Genomic DNA, 19061 nt, shown 5'->3' with positions numbered 1-19061 from the left:
TAATGTCACTGAATATCTGATTGTTTTTAAATAACCCGCCTGTTAGCCTACTTTCAGCATAAAATAGTTTGACTCGAAGCCAAACAGAGAGACTGACTTCAGAATTATCTCACCACCTCAAATTCAGGTTCAGAGTGCACCCAGAATATTAATTCATTTCAAAAAGTAAAAAATAAAATATAGGACACTTGCAGAAATATAACCCTTAGGTTATGAGTAAAATTACCAGAAATTAGGAGATGAAAAGTTAAGATTACTAGCAAAAAAACCCAACAACAACAAACAAAACTGCAGCAGTAAGCATAGTAAAAAATACAGCCAAAGAAGTACTTACTTACAAACAGATATACACAATGTCATCAAGTTAAGAATGTCATAGAAATATTTATATTTCTGGCTTCTGGATTTTCACTGTTAGAGGTTTTACCCCTGATTTAAAAGTCTCCATTAATCTGATAGAGAAATCTGTACTGAAGATAGCATACTATCTGAATCCACTGTCTGTTTAACTTCACTCTGCAAAAATTCTGTGACAACATTTTTGCTGAAGAGAATTATTTAAGCTGAAAACATTCAGCACTGATATGAATCATAATTACAAATACTAGATCTACAGCTTACACCATATATTAAACTGTCACATGTACAACAAAGTTATTTTGCCAGAACACTAATTCTAGATTACTAAATTCTTCAGCCACTTCTCAGTGTTTAAAATTCAATGCAAATTCAAGTGGGAAATGTGCCATGGAAAGTGCCATCCCTAAACATAAAGCTAAGCTTATAGAACTCACACCTAAAATGTTACAGGTGCATATTTTTTCTTCTACCACAAGCATGCCTCCATCCATCAGTGCTTTGAATAAAAAAATTGAACACCACCACGAAATACCTTCTAGTAAGAGAGTGGGACCCCAAATAGTATAGCAGGGTAAACACAGCTCATGTATGAAGAATTAAGTTTTTACTTTAAGCAAATTTACAAATTTGCAGAAGAGCCCACGGAAGCTATCTTCCCAATGAGAAAAAATGATATACCAGATACTTCTGTTCTAGTTTTACAACAAAATTTGACAAAGGTTGAGTCCACGTGAAAGCGAGTTTACTAAATAGAAAAAAAAAAAAAAGTGCTTTCTACACCCAAAGATGGATTCTAAAACAGCAGAACGGTATGGCATTTACTCCATTAACAGCATATTTGGATGGTCACTACAAAGGGCTGGGGACAAAAACGTCCCAGCTATTTGGAGCATTCAGTACAAAGATTTGCAGCATCTGCCATGCAGTTATCCAAGCAGTTCTGAAATTGATGGCAATCATGCGATGGGATTTACGCAAAGGACAAGATTAAGTTCCTACATACAACGTGCACACACACAAAAAAAGTATCTTTTGGGTCCAAGATGTGATCCACAGATGTGTTTCAATTTTTCGTGATCTGATACATAATCCAAAACAAGCGACACCATTTGTTGCAATTTACTTGTGCATATATTCTTATATTTAACCTCATTTGTAGAACATTCAGCCATCTCCCAATCCAGCACCACAGAAGAACCAAGTATCGTAAAGTCAGAGATATCCAGCTCTTCCATTGTGACCATGAAAATGGTCCAATAATTGATATTACCAGCTAAGGACTATAGCTCTTCTATTTGTCTATTTGATTTCATAAGGAAATCCTGACTATTATTTAGAGACAAGTAATGAAATCACTATGGGAAAAGCTAAGAAAACAGAGTCACATTACGTTGCAGCTCATAGTTTCAAAATGGATCACTGTTTCACATATTCAAGTTGTTTAACCTCAAAGAGACACTTTTCAAAAGAGCAGACTTCCCTGCTCTGCATCTTTCTATGTTAATTTAAGCTCAAGGGCACCAAAACCTAACTGGCCCACAGAAGTCTTAGCCAAGACTGCTTTCTCACCTATTCCCCACCACTAAATCCAGAAGATATTTATAGGAATTCTTACCTTATGTGGGTCAAGTAGGAAGTCACTAAATTTACTGGGGAGAGAGTATTTCTTCACTAACTCATCCTCCACTACCCATGGGGCATTCTCGCCAGTGCCAGCCCGTAGCGCATTATGACGGATGAAGTACCTCAGGATCTCCTTGTTGGGAGGACGCTCTGTACGGACTAAGCTATCTGCTGGTACATTACTGATGATCTTGGAGATAATATAAAAAAACAGACTGTTAACATTCAATTTTTAGCGACATTACAGATGCATGTTATATAGCAAAAAGGAGCAAGGACCATTACAATGCTTCAGGTCCGCAAACTCTCTACTCTTTCAAAGCTCTCTTGCAAAAAACGCAAAAACAAAACAAATACAACTTGCAATTGAGACATGTAACAGAGACTGGTAGAAGATTCAGTTAGCCAAAAACATCACCAAAAACATTAATTTATGTTGCAGTTTTCCTGCCAAACTCTGTTGCTTTATTTGGCAACAATAGAAACTTCTGATCTTCCCCTGGCACGTGCTTGCTACTAACTTAAAAACTTTTACATATTAGTGTTTGTTTTGTTTGTTTGTTTGTTTTCCCCAAGACCAGAGGTGTAGCTCTGCAAGCTGTACTCATTAAATTGAGGTCAGCACTGCCTTTCTATCAAATTAGCAAACAGATGACAAAAAGCATGTAGCAGTACTGCAGCCACACAGAGCTTCCTGAAGTGCAATTACTCATGACTCTTAGAGAACCTCAGTTAAAATGAGAGCAGCAGCTCCTGGTCCTAATTATTACTAGTCTACCTCTGACCAACCTTCATTAACTGCCTTACCAGAGATTAGCCAGTTAATAGTGAAAACTCTCAAGCTAACCATATCATTGTGACTCAGCTTCCCTGGGTAGTATCAGGAAATTGTCAGGTATTTCCATGGCACAAAACACAATTACTTGTAGAAATAGCCAAGCTAATCAGCCTAGCAGACAACTGCACAAATGCAGGCAACCCACTTCCAATCCCATGGCTCCTTCAGAAAGTCCTGTGTTGTGCTGCGTAGACATACTGATAGTGATTATTTAAATCAAACTTATATGCTCATGTCATACCAGAAAGGACTCAAGCAGTCATCTCACCTTATCTTCATTTTTCAGCTTCACATCATATTTGTGTGGCAGGAATTTAGGTGGAACCCACTTCTTTTCTTCCTTCTTCAAAGAAGTAGGAAGCTTCCGAGGAGACCTACGTGCTCGATCATCTGATAAACCAAGGTAAGACATTAAGTATCTTAGGGTCAAGAGTTACAAAAGTTAAATCCACATCGTGACGGGAACAGAATCTCCCCCAATTGCTATGTATAGAGTATGGTTAAACTAGAACATCAAGAAAGATTCCCAAATTCAGTTTTAGAAACATTCTAAAGACACAGGCTGGGAACAGAGTCCCCACAAAGGTCTGAAATAGAAGGTAACACCAATCTTTAAGGAGTATAAAGGACCAGTTGAACTATTTAAACCCATCTTTTTATGGAAAGAAAGCTGCAACTAGCTATACAAAGGGAGAAAAGTTTTATGAGGTTCATAAAGAGGAAAGAGGTTTTCATCACCTAAATCTCCCTAAGCAGGTTATTGGTTATTTAAACAATCCAGAGTTGCTGCCGAAAGCCCTAGCTGTCTGCCATACCACATCTGAAATAATCCAATTGCAGGAATTACCAATTCTAAATTAAAATAACTTTTCAAATGATTTAACTTCAGTGGCTCTAAAGTGTCATACAATTATTACAAGCACCTTACTATTATTAGCCCCTGTGCACATGAGCTAGTTAAGCTGCAGATTTTAAGCTTACTTAGACAAGCTTGGGTTTTTTATTCTTAAGACAGATGTAACCAAAAGGAGTACAAGGGGATCACCTGGCAACAGATGTTGAGTCTATTATTTCTATATTCAGGCTGCAAATATTAATCACCTATAAAAAACCCCAAGCTTATTGAAGACACTGATCCTCTAAATTTTACGTTTGTGGGTATGACTCAAAGAAAACGCTAAAGCAAGCATGATGGATGGAAATAATTATTTACTAAGTGTACATAGAATGCAAGTCATAAGATGCTAGACCTAAGTCAAACATCATTTAAAAAAACAAAACTATATCTATATCTATCTATCTATATATATATATCACTGTCACAATTTAAGTCCTACAGCATTTAAGCTTCAGCAGCAGCTCTGGCTTCCTGAATGATGAGAGCAATGGATTTCTTTGATAGAAGTTTTTCTCACATCATTAATATTTGTCAAAATTTTAACACTGGGAACAGCTCCTTAAACAGAAAGGAGAAAAATTGATGTGGTAGCCTGCTAAGCAGGCCACCAAGGAGGAAGTACCTAAGTTAAAAGCATGACAGTGGTCCTTTCCTTTTTAAGGTGGAAGTATCCAGATTTAAAACATGACAGTGGTTCTTTCCTTTTTAAAGCAGAGAAACATATGAATAAGTATTTCAACATATTTCTACCTACAACATAACCAAATCGTAACAAAATTAGTCTTCAATTAAGATCAACACGCTTTATAGCTTAAACAGAGCAAAAGTTCTAACACCCCTCCCTCCCCCAAACCAGCAGTCTCAGGTAAGCAATCACAGATGCCACGGGCTGCATGCACCATACGCATAACTGTGCAGTTAGGTTCCACATTAATGCTATATTCTAGACAATGGGGAAGTCTCTGTTCCAAGCATCACTCTTTATGGAAGTTTTGCTTTGAAGTCAAAGATCCTAAACTTTGTAACAAGAGCTACAGCGCATGTGAGAGGAGACCAACCCTCTCTTTGCAAGACAGGCTGAGAATTAACTTTCGCCTGCTTTTGTTCCACATTTATTTTAAAAATCTTGCTATACTACGTTTTTCTGCTCAACAGCACAAGACACTTCAAGGTCTATAAGAGATCTGCTTTGAGAGACTTGCTTTAATGCCTTTTAAGTGGCTGAGTGTTACCTTTACTGGAGGTGAGTACCTTGCATGGCAGGTTTACATTTAAGAAATAACAACACGTTGCTTAGATTTTAAAGGACTCGAGTTATAAAGCCACCTCTGTGATAGGCTAGTGACCTGTCCTTTAGCAATGATTTACTTTCTAGATTCTAGAAACAGGGATGACTATATTGAATTCCATTAAACAGCAACTGGATATCTGATTAAAACAAAAACAAAAACTATGCATTCTTTTCTGAAATTATTTTTATAAAACATATGCTTCAAGTAAATTTTTGGTTGCATTGTACTATAATAAAACTTACATTAACTACACCACTGGAACCTCATAAAGCATCCAAATGATGTTGCTCCTTCTGTTCACCGATTGTTTTGGATTTTCCAAAGCAGTATTAATTCCAATTACAGCTCAAGCTGTAGAACCTGCCTTCAGTAGCTGACCATCAATGTTCAGGAAAAACTAGCCTTTTCTCTCACTTCTGCAGATTTTCCAGAGTTCACTCCCTAAGCAACTAAAAATACAAAGCCACTTCAGACTGCACATATGATGCAATAACTCTTCTATAAAGCCTTACTCTTAATTTATGAAGCACAGAAGACTATAAACCCAAGAGACTGAAGTTCTTCTCCCTCGCTCTGCCTCTTTCCTCCTCCAAGGAAACCAGCAAGTTTGACCCAAGAATTATTAAAAATGCTAAGGTTAGCTCTGCCCCCTTGTGTGTGCGCAGAAAGATGCAGCTTTTTACATCACACACTTTCATATATAGGGTCTGCTATTACTTTTAAATACTCCTTGTGTACTGACCTCAACCCATATTACAACAGCCAAGTATACAACTTATTAGAAAGAAAAAGTCAAAGAAATAAATGCAACTAGGTGACCTCCAGATACTGCATACAGTCTCCTACAGGTGCATTCAGAGTCTGAACCCACTAAACAAAGCTTTTCTTATGCCATTAAGTCTTTGCTACTTCTTCTGTAGTATGCTGTATAAATATACCAAAAGTTGCATAATTATTTTCATTGACTCTGAAACATAGATAGTACTAGATAATGAATTTTTACATCTATAAACCACATTCTATTATAATCAAGGATATAAAAGCATTAGCAATAAAATATCCTTTGAATGAAGGTATACACACAAGGAAAAGAGCTAAAAATATGAATCCTTACTGCTTTTACTGATGTTATGATTCAGCTGCTAACACCTTTGATTTGAAAAATGTTGAGGTTTATCTTCTAAGGAAAGAGAGAGAACTGAACACAGGACACATAGTCAGCTGAGTCAGAGCCTGAACACTGTGTAGGAATCTCCTCCTCCAAGAAGCTACATTGCTCTTCAGCAGGCCATACTGCAATTTCAGTAAGACTACAGCTGAACACAGCTGGTTAGAAGTCTGTACTACACTGAGCAAAATATTATGGAAGTTTTTCAAAACACCAAAAGCAAAGATGCTGCTGTAAATTTGGCCAATGATCACTTTTAAAATAAAAGTTATTTCCATGCCTTTTAGGAGGTAGTTCAAGAAAACTATCACCCAATAAAAAGATCAGCATGTGTTAGTCCCTATCCAAGCACTACTATTGTTTCAAAGGATGAGTTTAGGGCAGAATGTTTCCTGCAATTCTGTTGTTTTTTTCTTCCCTGGTAATACAGACTACTGCATGATATCAAAACAATTTATAACATTTTTCCAGTACAAATCAAAAAAAGTTGATGATTAAGTTTGGGACTAGAGCTTGGAAGACCTTGTATTCAAGTCCTGACTTTGCTATTAGTTTTCTGGACTGCTTTTTGGGTTTCTTCTTCTCTAATATGGAGGCCACACACACCTTCCTCAGATGTTAGAGTGGCTGTTTACAAATACAAGCACAGCTCATTACATTCATGTGCCTTTAAGTTCAGTTATTCAGATCAGAGCTATGTTGTATTCTTTTTCAAGCACTTTTGAAAAAGTCTCTTTTAAGGAATTTTGCAATTCCCCCCCCCTGTTTTTTTTTAATTGCACAGGACATGAAACTAATCAGTTTTTTCTTTTGACAGTGCCTTCTCTGTCAGAGTCAAAAAAAAAAAGAAAAAAAAAAGCCATGGATGTCCAGTGTTTTGTACTGCAGCAAGGAGGAACAGATATGAAAAAGGGGAACAGTGTTTCAAAGCATGCTTTATTTTGAACCCTTCAAAAATTTTTTAAACACATTTTTCCACATGAATTTTTTCCTTTCAGCATTTAAAAACTGGAAAGGTGGGGGAAACCAAAATAAAAACCTGTTTTCAATGTCAGTTGGGGAGATGAAAGAAAATGACAGCTTGTCTCTGACTGCAGAAGCACAAGCTTTGAACTGGGGATGTTTGTTCTGAGGATGAGGTAGGGATATCACAGCAGAACTTAATGATTCCACACAAACTTTTTCTAGTTTTTTTTTTCTTTTTCTTTCCTTCCCTCTTCCCTCCCTCACTTTTTTTTTTTTAAATATATGCTCAGTATACCTTTAAAACTTATACATTTCCACAAATAGCTTTCAGTATTATGCTTTAGAACCACAATACATTTTCTGCTTTAAAACAAGCAAGTCAGCAGCACTAATGACACTGAAACTGCACCATTGATAATGAAAATTTCAGGATCATAATTACATATATCCTTTAAATACCACACACAACATTCACAGCCCAGGCCCAAGATGTACATGAATTCAAATACTTATTCACAGTTCCAGCAGTTATCTATTTGGCATGCTGTCTTACTACTTACTCATACTTTCCCTCCTGTTGTCATCCTCCTTCAGGATAGATTCCTTCTGGTTGTCCTGGGCTACCTGGCTGGAGTTCTCTTTGTCACTGGATGGGGAATCACAAGCTCCATCAGATTTCTTTTCAGAGGCCTCTTCATCTACTTTCTCTAGGGGATGTATTTTTAAAACCTTCACAGGCAACATTTTCTCCTTACCAACCTGTGTGAAAAAAATTGATGAAAACTAAACTTGAGCAAGGAACATGAACTAATCAGCTTTAACACTGAGGGGAGGGGGAAAAAAAGCAACAAAAACCCCACACAAATTAACTAAAAAGATCCACAAACTGTGGTTTCACAAAACACTTAATTGATGTCCTACCTGAGAGGAACTCACTGTCTCTCTTATCAAAGGATTATAGGATTTCTTTCTACTACTCCTACCTGGAAGTTCTGTACAAATTAAGAAATAGAGAACTGCTCACCTGCAAGTTTTTCAAGTGTTTAATAGCACTTTTTTCTCAGCCTAAAGAAAGTGTGTGTGGGCAAGATGCAAAGTGCTATCTTAGTAGTTCCAGGTTAGAGAATCAGTCCTAAACAGTCTTCCAGCAGAGCACTTTTCATAAAGCTTTCCCTTATTTTTAACAAGCTTGATTTTTCCGCATCAGTTCAAGTTTTGGAGGGATTTTTCTAATCATTAGAGCTTTCCAAGCAGCAGACTTCAAGCTATGTCAGTTTAACACTGCTAATCCTTCTGAGGACATGCTATTTGAGAAGACTACTGCAGAGTAAATACATATATAAAAATATAGTTTTTTATTTTCATTAATTGATTAAAAATTATACACACTGACACACAAACACACACATATTTAAACAGCTCTAACAAATATATCGCCATTTCCCTCCAAGTCAGTCCCTTTACATCAGTACAGGTCATCCACATGCCTTTGCTTATGGAACATTTTTCTATTTAACTACTTGAAAAGCAGGTGCTGTCACTGGCATTCCCCAGAAATTACATTCTCATCATTTTTCAGCTAGTGTAAGTGGCCAACATATCCTTCCCCCCTTCTTTTGCCTTTAGATATCCAAAAGTGGCTTTGTGCAAAAACAAGGGAAATAACGAAAAACAGATCCTTACCTCAAAGTCACACTCTTCACCCACTGCAAATTTGGTCATGATCTCCAGCCAAGCTGCATCCACCAACTTTTCCAAAGATACGGTGTTGTGGTGGACTATCTCCAGTACCAGTTTCTCATACCAGATGGGGAACTCCTCCTTCAAGCTGAGCAAGGACATGAAGAGTTTTCATTATTCAGGAAATAAAAGCCAAAATGCAAAGTAGCCTCCCATTTCACATTTCAAGAACATTAACAGCCAAGACAATGTTTGAGGCAGATGCCACATTAGAATGCCAAGATCTGAAGGCTTTTTGGTGTACCCTCTTCCTCCCCCACCCCAAAGCATTCACTGGCAGGCCAGTACAAACTGACTTGCACTCATCCTTCCCAGAAGGAACAGTGTAAAGCATTCTGGGCAGAGTAGCTTTGTTGGTAAACCCTCTCTTGCTGTTTATTGCCTCCCCATTAGTAGTGAAATATATACTGAGAGGATGTCATTATCATGGGGCTTGTTATTTTAAGATTTTTCCTTTTAATACTAATGCAACGCTGATGAACATTTAGCATTTCTTTCTTCCCAAACTCTGGGCTTACAGACTCCTAACACAGTAGAGTAGGTAGACCCAGGCTTCCATGATCAAACTGTCTTCTACAGAAAAATACTTTGTGTGTTTTACCAGTTGCATAATCTTAAAACTTGTCATTCAAACAAGAGAAAGGACTGTTACAAGTTTACTTGGTTTGTTTCTTTTATGAAAAGATCAGGTCAACTAGCTGGCATGAGGTCTAAGAAATATTGTATTTTTTTCAGCCAAAAAGTGAAATCCATTTCAAGTTACTGAAAGAAGGAACAAAACACTCTACTTTTTCCAAAACTCTTTTAGCTTCCCAAACTAAGGGATTTATCGATGACAGAATCATCAGCTGTATCTGCTATTCTGCAATTGCCATGAACAAATTTATCCCTGTAACAAACTGCCTAAATGAACTTTTTTATTCAGATTGTTGACAGGTATTAAAGTGGCCAGTAAACTCCCTAGGAAGTTTATAATCCTGTTTCACAGAGACAAGTCCAAAATTGCATTTCACAGAATCTTTTTTTTACATTTAGAGAGACTATAGCTAAACCGGGTTACTGAGAAATCTTTCATTAATATTCCATTTACATTTCTGAATGTTTTCAGAAGTGGCCAACCAATCCAGCATCACTACCCAAAAGAAAGTGACACTAAACTAGTATACGTGGACTTGGTTACTTCAAGATTACATGCTTGCAGAGCCAGCTAGACACCCTTCCCTCAAACAAGAACATTAGTTAGGAAGGACTGAACACAATAGTACTTCAAGCCTCACAGAAATAAGGACCATTAGGAAATATATTTCTTGTTTGCTTCTTTAAGGATGTAATTAACCCCACATTATGGGGAATTTCTCCTTAAGCTAAGAGCTATTAATTTTCTTGCCAATGAATCAGAAATCTATATTATGCATGAGATAGAGAGACAAGAGAAAATGTAATCTCTTAGATAGTACTTATGACAGTCTTCCCAGTTAATTCAAGGAACAAAAGCCACAGAAATCCATATCACCAATTCATAGAACAGAGAAAAATGTTGTTTGTTTGGCATCAATTCCTAATGCTCAGTAATCGTTAAATAAGGTATACATGTTAGTTCAGCCAAGAACTTGCACCTTTGAAGAAAACTCTTTTTACAGCAGAGAGCAAACTGGATCTCAACCGAGGCTTCAGGCCCTACCCTGTGTGCTAGAGGGGGAGGTCAGGGACACACCAACCATGGAGAAACAGTGGTGGTCTGAACACAGTAATTACTCTTGCCGTTTTCCCTTTGTTCTTTACTGTTTCAAGTGAAGCAGATTCTCAAACTCTTACTCCAAAATACTTGTTGTGTATAGTACAATGACACCACCACAATACCAATGCAGATCTGGGAAAAATATTTACAGCTGTAGACCTCACTGACGTGAAACCCTCCAGTGGCTTGTCCTTGTATTTCTACTTTATTTCCTTCAAGAATTTTTTTCCTCTGAAAAATTCCCATTACTTAGAGAGCTTTAAAATTGGCCAAGTACCATATGCTGAACAATTTCAGTTAAAGTAACACAAAGATACAGAACACTAAATAAGTACATTACTCAACTGTATTAGTGATGGCCTCAAATTTGGACTTAATTTGCTTTCAACTCCAGAATCCCCAGGTCTGCTTACAGCCAGTAAAAAGCTACTTACCTCCTAACTAGCAATCACATGCATCATTCCCAAGTCCACTCTTCTGCCCCAATGCCTAAAGATAGACACATACCAACTTCTTCACTGATACTTACAGCTCAGCAACTTCCTGCTCCTCCTCCCAAGCTTCTTTGTGTGTCAGCTGGCTGCTTCCTGTGCTTTTGCACGTCCATATTCGTTCACTGTATCTCTCTAACCGTGCTTCATACTCTCTGTAGAAGCAGCAGCTCAGGAAAACAGGATTTATGGAGTAGAGAGCATAACCAAAGTAGCACAAGACAATCAAATTCAATTAAACCCTTACTATTTGCATGCACAAAGGCTGAGAAACATTACAGGATGGTTTGACCCTGCATCTACCATGGAGATACTGCATTAAATCCAGTAGGATGCACTGGAACTTTCTGCAGCTGAAGTGCCCATCCTGTTCTGTGCTAGCAGGACAGAAGATGCCTTGCCACTGTCAACTCAGCTAAACTGCACCAGGCAAACACATATGGCTGAAAGTTTCTTGGTTTTGCTGAGCTACTTTTCAGCTTTCCAGAACTGATTCACTGAAAAACAGCACAAACAATATCACAGGCACGAGAAGCAGACAGGGTAAGGACTGCTAAGCATCTCTGTTTCTGAATGCCCAGAAACAACTGTTGGGGAACCCTCTCATGTAATGTGCTACTGCTCTAATACCGTAGGAAGGCATTATAAATACAAAATGCAAAGTCTCAGTCTATCCAATGCCTTTAATCTTTTGAGGGGGGGAAAAAAAATGCCACCACAAAAACCTGAAATTAAAATCACAAGAAAGTATGCCTTTCCTTTATTTTCCATCAAGAGCAGTCTCCTAGGTTGGCATAGAATTAATATCTTTCTGATCAACTACATTACCTACTTCCTATGTCATAACCAGCCTCAAGTTCAAGCTACTCTGGCCATTAATAGCTGCAAAGGCAAGTTACTGTAGCACAGACAGCAGTGCAAATTACAGCATTGGCTGCTCTGCAGTAAGCATCTGTGTCCATGCTCTACTCATTCTACCTGAAAAGTAATTATCTGACAGTGAAAACAGATATAAGGCACCTTATACTTTCTATGGATGGAACATGTACAGGAACAATTATCAGAAAAACTAACACAGTGCAAATCTATCAGTTTATCCCGTGGCAGCCTGCTTAAGCTGCCCTACCCTTACCAGTGGTAATTTAAGTGGAGAAATTACATCAGAGAAGCAAGAAAAGCATCTTTCCCTTTGCCTTCAGTGCATTTTTCAACAGAAAAGAAAGCACAAAGCATACTTATAATAACTACAGAGGCTCAGCCCTCTGCCACAGAAGTACTAATTATGAAAGAGAGCACACTACATGAACAGATCACCCTACACTCCTCTGAAAGAAAAGTTACCAGCCACAGCAAATCACTCATCTTATTCTGAGCATACTTTGTTTTTCAAGAAAATTTTAGTGTGACTGAAATATTTTTCAGATTCTATTAGGAAGCCAAGTCACAGTTCCAACAAATCCAGTCTTCATGGACGTTTCTCCACTAGTCCTTAGCTAACACACAGCTACACTATGAACACTGACAAACAGATGCATCATATCCACAGCAACTGGTGCTATGCAAGAAAATAAACTAGAAATAGGGTAACCTTCAGAGAAATTTGCCATTGCTGATGGCTTAGAATTTCCTCTGCCTGGAACATATTTTAAAACTGAGAAAAAATCTGCGGTTTTACAAGTTCTGACAGCAGGCCTTGTCCTACTCTTAGATTGGGTGATATGTCCATTTGATTGGACAGTCCTCCAATAAGTTTTGAGCCCTCTGGCCAACTTTGAATTCTCAGATTTATGAGGGATAAAAGATTAAGTTATTATTAATTTTTCATATTTTTTTTTGTCAGTCTGCTGCAAGCCTGATAAGACAGTCTCAAATCAAGGCTACCATAAATGAAATGGCAGAACTCAACTGTTCTGCACCCCATTTCTCAACAGCCAGCTGGCCAACCAGGACACTAGTAACTCCTAGCTAGCCCCACTGCTTTTCTTTTCCTCCTAGAGGAGTTACAGAATATGGGCAAGAAGTCTCATCATTGTGGTAGAACAGCATTGAGCATACAGAGTAACTCATTTGTAAAGCACACCACCTTGATCAAAACAGTGATTCTTGATCAAAACGGTGATTGCAAATTCTGTAGCGACACTAACCAGAAAATCAAATACAAGCAGGAGTCCTGATTTCCTATTTACAGCAATTAACAATTTTAATAATGACTAAATTGCAGTCATAACACTCTTCCTTCTTATGCCTTTCCCATAAGAAAAGCAGTTAAAACCAAATTCAGTCATCACAGTAGACATGAACCTAAACAAAAAAGCAACAGCAGTCACTGAATGAAACTGAAGACCCCATCTTCACATTCTCCTGGGCTTTTCTTCTGCAAGTCCATAGACATCACTTAGATACTAAGGACTCACAGCTGCCATAACACATAAGTGCTAAAGATTGATTTTTTTTTTAAGGAATCATCATATTTCCATTAAAAAAAAAACAACAAAAAAAATTTAATATTCTAACTACAACTAAATATTTGAGATATGCCAGGGGAAGAAAATTACAGTTTTCTTTCCTACTACATTTACCAGCTCTTTGTTCTCTCTAGTCCTGCAAAGGGACTCCTTTCCTTTCACAAGCAGGAAGGAGAACAAATAAATGCACAGCTCCAGTTGATAAATACATATATTTTTTTCTAACACTGTTTCCCATATAGGCAGGAAGATCCACAACAATTTTCCCAAGACTTCTCCTTGTACATGCATGTGAGAACAAGCTCAATCCCACCATATCACAACTCTATGTTTTTAAGATCAACACCGATTTTAAAAACAGCAGGTATAGCAATTTCCCTTTCCAGCTCAGCTCTGTCTCTCAAATGCAATTTAATTCCACCTACAGCTGGTCAGCTTTCATCTAACAGTGACCCCTGGCCACATTCTTTAACTAGCATTCCAGATTCAGGCCCACCATGTCTACCCTGCCTTTGTGCCCCTGTGGGTCATGCTAGAAAGCCCCCAAACTAGGTTCTGCTTTGAAATTCTGGGGTGAGGACAAAGACAAAAAGCAGGAGAATTTTTCTGCAAGTTTACTATATGTCAAACAATCACTGAACATGTGCTATTTAGTCCTTTTCATTTAAACTGGAAACAAACCCAGTATATTTCAGATGATACAATGGGTCCGATTCAGGACTGCAGGTGAGGTCTTCCTGCTGTGCCATAACCAACCACACTTTCAATGGACAGCACACAGTTGGGGCTCCCACTTCCACAAACTCCCAACACAATAAGAAATAAAAAAATCTGAATATCAGCTACTTGTAAACATCCTCCCAACAGCCATGAATAACATGCATGTTTAATTTAACAGATGACTACTCTCTGTGTAACAGTTAAACAAATGTTATGTATTATATCACACAGAAAATCCCTCAGACTTTGAAAGCCAGAAAACAAAGTTTTTTGGTTTTTTTTTAATTTAAAGGGACCCTTTTAAAGAAAAATGTTTAAAAGTAAACAAGTTAACCACTGCACATGAAGACTATTAAGTGGATACACAACTTACTCATTTCTGGGGCAGCATCAGCATCTTGATAAGTAGTATCAACTCTGAAACATCTTTAAAGTATCTTAATTGTTTCCACTTGTATTAGCTAAGAAGTCAAACTTACCATAAAGTATCTATGTAAAATATTACTTCTTAGAGGGGTGTCAAAGCTTTCAGAGAGTGACATGACCATGTTTCAGTGCTGCCTTGTATAGTCTTTGTAACAGATTTTAATTGGCTGGCATTACACATGAAGATGTGAACTGTAGTCTTTAACTTATATGCAGAATGCAGCCTGACTTTTCCTCATGTTTTCTGTGCTGTTTTCCATACAAGAACACTAACTATAGTAATCCCACACATTAACAGCAAAGATTATTTGTCCATAAGAGAACAAATTTTGTATTTTCAATAGACATTAAACTCTCAGTACATGCACCACAGACAGTTCCCTTTCCCACATGCATACACGAAACGATCTGGATAAGCCTGTATCACACATGAAGCAGACAGCATTTACTTTACACCTCACATGACTGCAGGAGTGGATCCTACAGAGCTCCAGCAAAGATGAGTCTATTTCTGACTTTGCCCAGTGATTCATCCATCCCCACACCCACACAATTAACAAGGCTCGTTCCAAGTCAGAGACCAGAAGCCTAAGGCTTCTCTACAACGCAAGGCACTCTACCCAGCATGGATTCTCTTAAAAGGTTTTTAGGGGTTTTGGCAGTAGAAGGAAGCCATGCAAAGCTACAAACAAACAGAGCCAAATAAACGCCCAAGTTCTGTTGACCAGTCTATCCTTCTGTTCACTGCTTTTAGACAATTTCCAAATACATGCCTACAGGGCAGATGCCTCTCCTCATCTTTATTATACAATACCTCAATTTCCATTTTTTATTCAACCTAATCTACCACTGCAAGTCATTAAAGAAAAGTCTAAAGAACTTTTATATGTCTTTCAAATACCTCATTCATAGCTGCGTGGTATAAGGACCTGCACACCCTTAGAGCAAGGGTTAATCAATAGTTCTTCAATAGGGAAAGAAAAGAAGTTCAAAAGTAGATCATATTCTGCCAGGCCTTGGTGTGAATTAAACCAAAAGCCAATTTGAGTAAAGACTCTGGTACTTCTTTACATGTCCCTCTCTGCACGTTATTTGGATTCACAAATGCCATTTCTTTGCATTATCCAGGATAAACAGAAGTGACCAAAACCCCCCCAAAGCTTCTTTAGGTTACATCTCTCACAGTTGTCTCTCTACAACCTACTGACTCATTTGCAATTTTCTGTTCCAGTTTTTGCCTTGCTTATATTAGGCCAAAAAAAAAAAAAAAAAAAATCAAGATAGAAACCCAACATTACTTAGTCTCTCTTTTTAGTTTCGTGATGTATATTTGCGGATATGAGTTTTCTGGAACATGTCAGGCAGTCAGCCTCCCACTACACCCAGTACAATACTTTCTGCAAGAGAAGAACATCTCTCTAGAATCTTTCTTAGTGTTTGCATATGCTTCCTCTTTCATTCTTATTCTGTGTCTAACACCATGCTCTCTTCATGCTGAGTAACCTTTATTTTTTTCCTTACTATTAATATCATCCGGGCATCTGCAGAAACATGTCCTCCATCTACTCATGGATTCACAAGAGTCAAACTAACAGATTAGTGTTCTCAGAAGGTGTCCCTCAACTCCTCTAAGCTGTTCCTAAAAGGCAGACTAATCTTAAAGCCACATCTTTTAGAAAAATAGTAGTTAGAGTTAAACTCATTCTTTTTGACCACTCATCGTTCCTTGCAGAGGAAGAGAACAGATTTCTATCTGGTCAGTTGGATGATGGAGCTACTTTCAGTTTGTGTACATCACAACATCAGGATTTTCAGTCACAAACTGAATTTTCTAATTTGAAATAAATTTAAAAAGTGAATATCTATCTTTAAACGGACACCCTATCCAATCTCATTTTACTGAGCTGAATCCATTAGTAATGCCTATCTGCACTCAAATGCACATTTTCTCTTCAAAAGCTACCTAATCCTTCCTAGGGGCTTTAACTGGCTGTTCTGCATACTGAAGTAACAAGACATTCTCAAATACAAGAGTCTGTATAAGTTCTGGAGTCCCTTTGTTTTGCATGCTGACAAGATCTCTGAGGTATGTTTCTATATTTATGCATTTCCACTACAGTCTCAGTCCTTCCTTTAGTCCTCAGTTTCTCAGATTTTGATTCTTATATTACGGATGACACACCAGGGTCCTGAAGTAATAGTCTGTATGTTACAGTGCAGGATAAGCCCTGCTCCTTCATTCGTACACAGAGAACCTGGATGGTAATTCTGTCTACGTAGCTGCACATCTCCTATAACAGTTATCTGATTTGCCCACGTCCACTTCCTGTCTCTCAAAAACTGTCACATGCTGAATCTCCTGGAATCACAGAAAACATCTTTCATGCAAAAGAAATCCAAAAGAAAATACTCACATTAAGGCTGAAAACCTAGGTCCTCCACAGGCAAGCAGCTTCTATTACCTATTTTATTCTTTTCCTTGTTGTGGGAGTCTCTGATTTCTATATTATCCCTTATGCAAGGAATACATTTCTCACACAAATTTGTGCTTCAGATACTTTCAAGAACTGCTTCTGCTTCAATTATGTTAATAAATCGATATCTACTAACCTTTGCTGAATAAGCAGACAGCTACAGTTGCTTGCAGCATTTAGCTGTTAATTTCTTTTTATGGAAACAACATCTCAAAGCGCTATTGCTCTGTACAGAGTTAAGTGGGGTGTTCCTATTTGCCTTATACTTGCCTTTCATCTGTTGTTTAATCGCATCTTACGTTAGCCTAGAAACCTGTCAGGGAACAACTGTCCTTCCTACACCATCACTGAACGTACAGGAAAAGTCAAAATATGTTTACCTAACGGTCCCTGCGCTAAGGCAGACACACCGGCCGCAGCCGGCCTGCGCCCCGGGAACACCCGGGTCCCGCACCCGGGCAACACCGGGCTCCTTCTCTCCGGGAATCTGCGCATTTAACCCCTGGAGGTGCTCACGTTTTCTCCTGCGCACGGTGCAGCCGGAACCCGCCCGAGCGCCCCACTGCCCGGTGGGCCCGGGGCCGCCCCGGGACGGCTTTGTCTGCACAGCCCCGTCCTCGGCCCCAAGCCCACGGGAACCCCGGGCTGCTCTCACTGCCAGCAGCCGCAAGCGGCCGGCACCGCCGCCTCGCCCGGGCGCTCTCCGGGGCAGAAAGGGCCGCTGCGGAGCCCAGGTCCGCGCCAGCCAGCGGTGGGGGCCCGGTTCGTCCGGCGGAGCGCTGACAACGGCGGGAGCTGCCGCCCCGGGGGCCCGTAGGCAGCGCTTGGCCCCGCCGGCCGCTGCGGCGGGTGACAGCGGCACCGCCGGAGCACTCCTCCCGTCGCCCTGTCACGGCGCCCCGGCTCCGACCCCCCCTCCCCCCGCGCGGGTGGCCGGACCCCGCCGCCCCCCAGACCCGCAGGCCGAGCGGATACTCGCGGGTGCGGAAGGCCTCCTGCGTGTGGGGGATGATGAACCGCTCCCCCAGCTCCCCCGGCGGCAGCGGCTTAGCCAGCGGGAAGGGCTTGCGGCCCAGCAGCGGCGCCATGGCGGGACACACAGGGGTCCCGGCCGAAGCCGGTGGATTCTCACAACGACCCCGGCGGCGGCGGCGGAACCCGGGCGGGACGATTGAAAAATGGCGGGAGATTCCCCTCCCCCTCCCGAGCGGGCGGCGGGCCGAGTCTCGCTGCGCGCACCCGAACCTGCCTCCCGCCCCGCAAGGCCCACCCCAGCTGCCTGACTCTGGAAGCCTATTGGAGAGCGGTAGGCGCTGCCAGCGTCTGACTGGCTAAGACGCTCATCAATCGCGCCACCTTGCCCCGCCCACCGACAGAGCAAGCTCGCTTGCACCGCGCGCAAGGTGAGAGGTCATGTTATGTAAGTGGCAGAGAGCGCGACTCCATTTTGTGTCCCCGTTATATGCCCCGCCCATTTCCCGCGGTAGCCAATCGGGGCGCGCTCCCGCCCCTCACCCTTCGTCCATCCGGGCATCGCGGCAGGGCCGCGCGCTGGGCTTTGTCTTCCGTGGCTCGGCTCGTGTCCCTCTTTCCCCCGCCTCTTAAAAGGGAGCCGCGCCGCGCCGGGCCGCGCCGCACGGCATTGTGGGAGCATGGCGGGCTGGGGAGGGGGAGTTGCACTGCCGTGTGGGGGCTGCCGTGCCTGGGGAGCGCGGCGCGGCGGGAGGTGGGGGTGGCGGCGGCGGCACGTCCGCTGCGCGGGCGCGGAAGTGGTCGGGAGGCAGGTGTCCGGCCTAGGCCGCTTCCCGAGCCTCCCCTCAGCGCTGGCCCCGAAGCCCGGCCTGCGGGCGGGAGCCCTGGGG

At 40.6% G+C, this 19061-nt stretch overlaps 1 protein-coding gene across 2 annotated transcripts in view; it reads right to left on the bottom strand.

Annotated features, from left to right (window-relative positions):
• BAZ1B (bromodomain adjacent to zinc finger domain 1B) overlaps nucleotides 1-18369 on the bottom strand; it is a 57297-nt gene extending 38928 nt beyond the window's left edge. Inside the window, exons 1-6 of one of the 2 annotated variants that reach the window (XM_067309536.1) lie at nucleotides 18175-18369; nucleotides 11153-11269; nucleotides 8829-8973; nucleotides 7706-7904; nucleotides 3090-3211; nucleotides 1976-2173 (exon numbers count right to left, since the gene is read on the bottom strand). In XM_067309536.1, the coding sequence (XP_067165637.1) occupies nucleotides 1976-2173; nucleotides 3090-3211; nucleotides 7706-7904; nucleotides 8829-8973; nucleotides 11153-11269; nucleotides 18175-18287 (894 nt within the window). In that variant the 5' untranslated portion in view covers nucleotides 18288-18369. The remainder of the gene's footprint in view (nucleotides 1-1975; nucleotides 2174-3089; nucleotides 3212-7705; nucleotides 7905-8828; nucleotides 8974-11152; nucleotides 11270-18174) is intronic. The other variant, XM_067309535.1, reaches the window with a different exon arrangement.
• Nucleotides 18370-19061: the final 692 nt, after the last annotated feature.

This window comes from Apteryx mantelli, chromosome 22 (assembly GCF_036417845.1).
Source record: "Apteryx mantelli isolate bAptMan1 chromosome 22, bAptMan1.hap1, whole genome shotgun sequence".
Taxonomy (NCBI): Eukaryota; Metazoa; Chordata; class Aves; order Apterygiformes; family Apterygidae; genus Apteryx; species Apteryx mantelli.
This window is presented reverse-complemented; position numbering and strand designations above follow the sequence as displayed.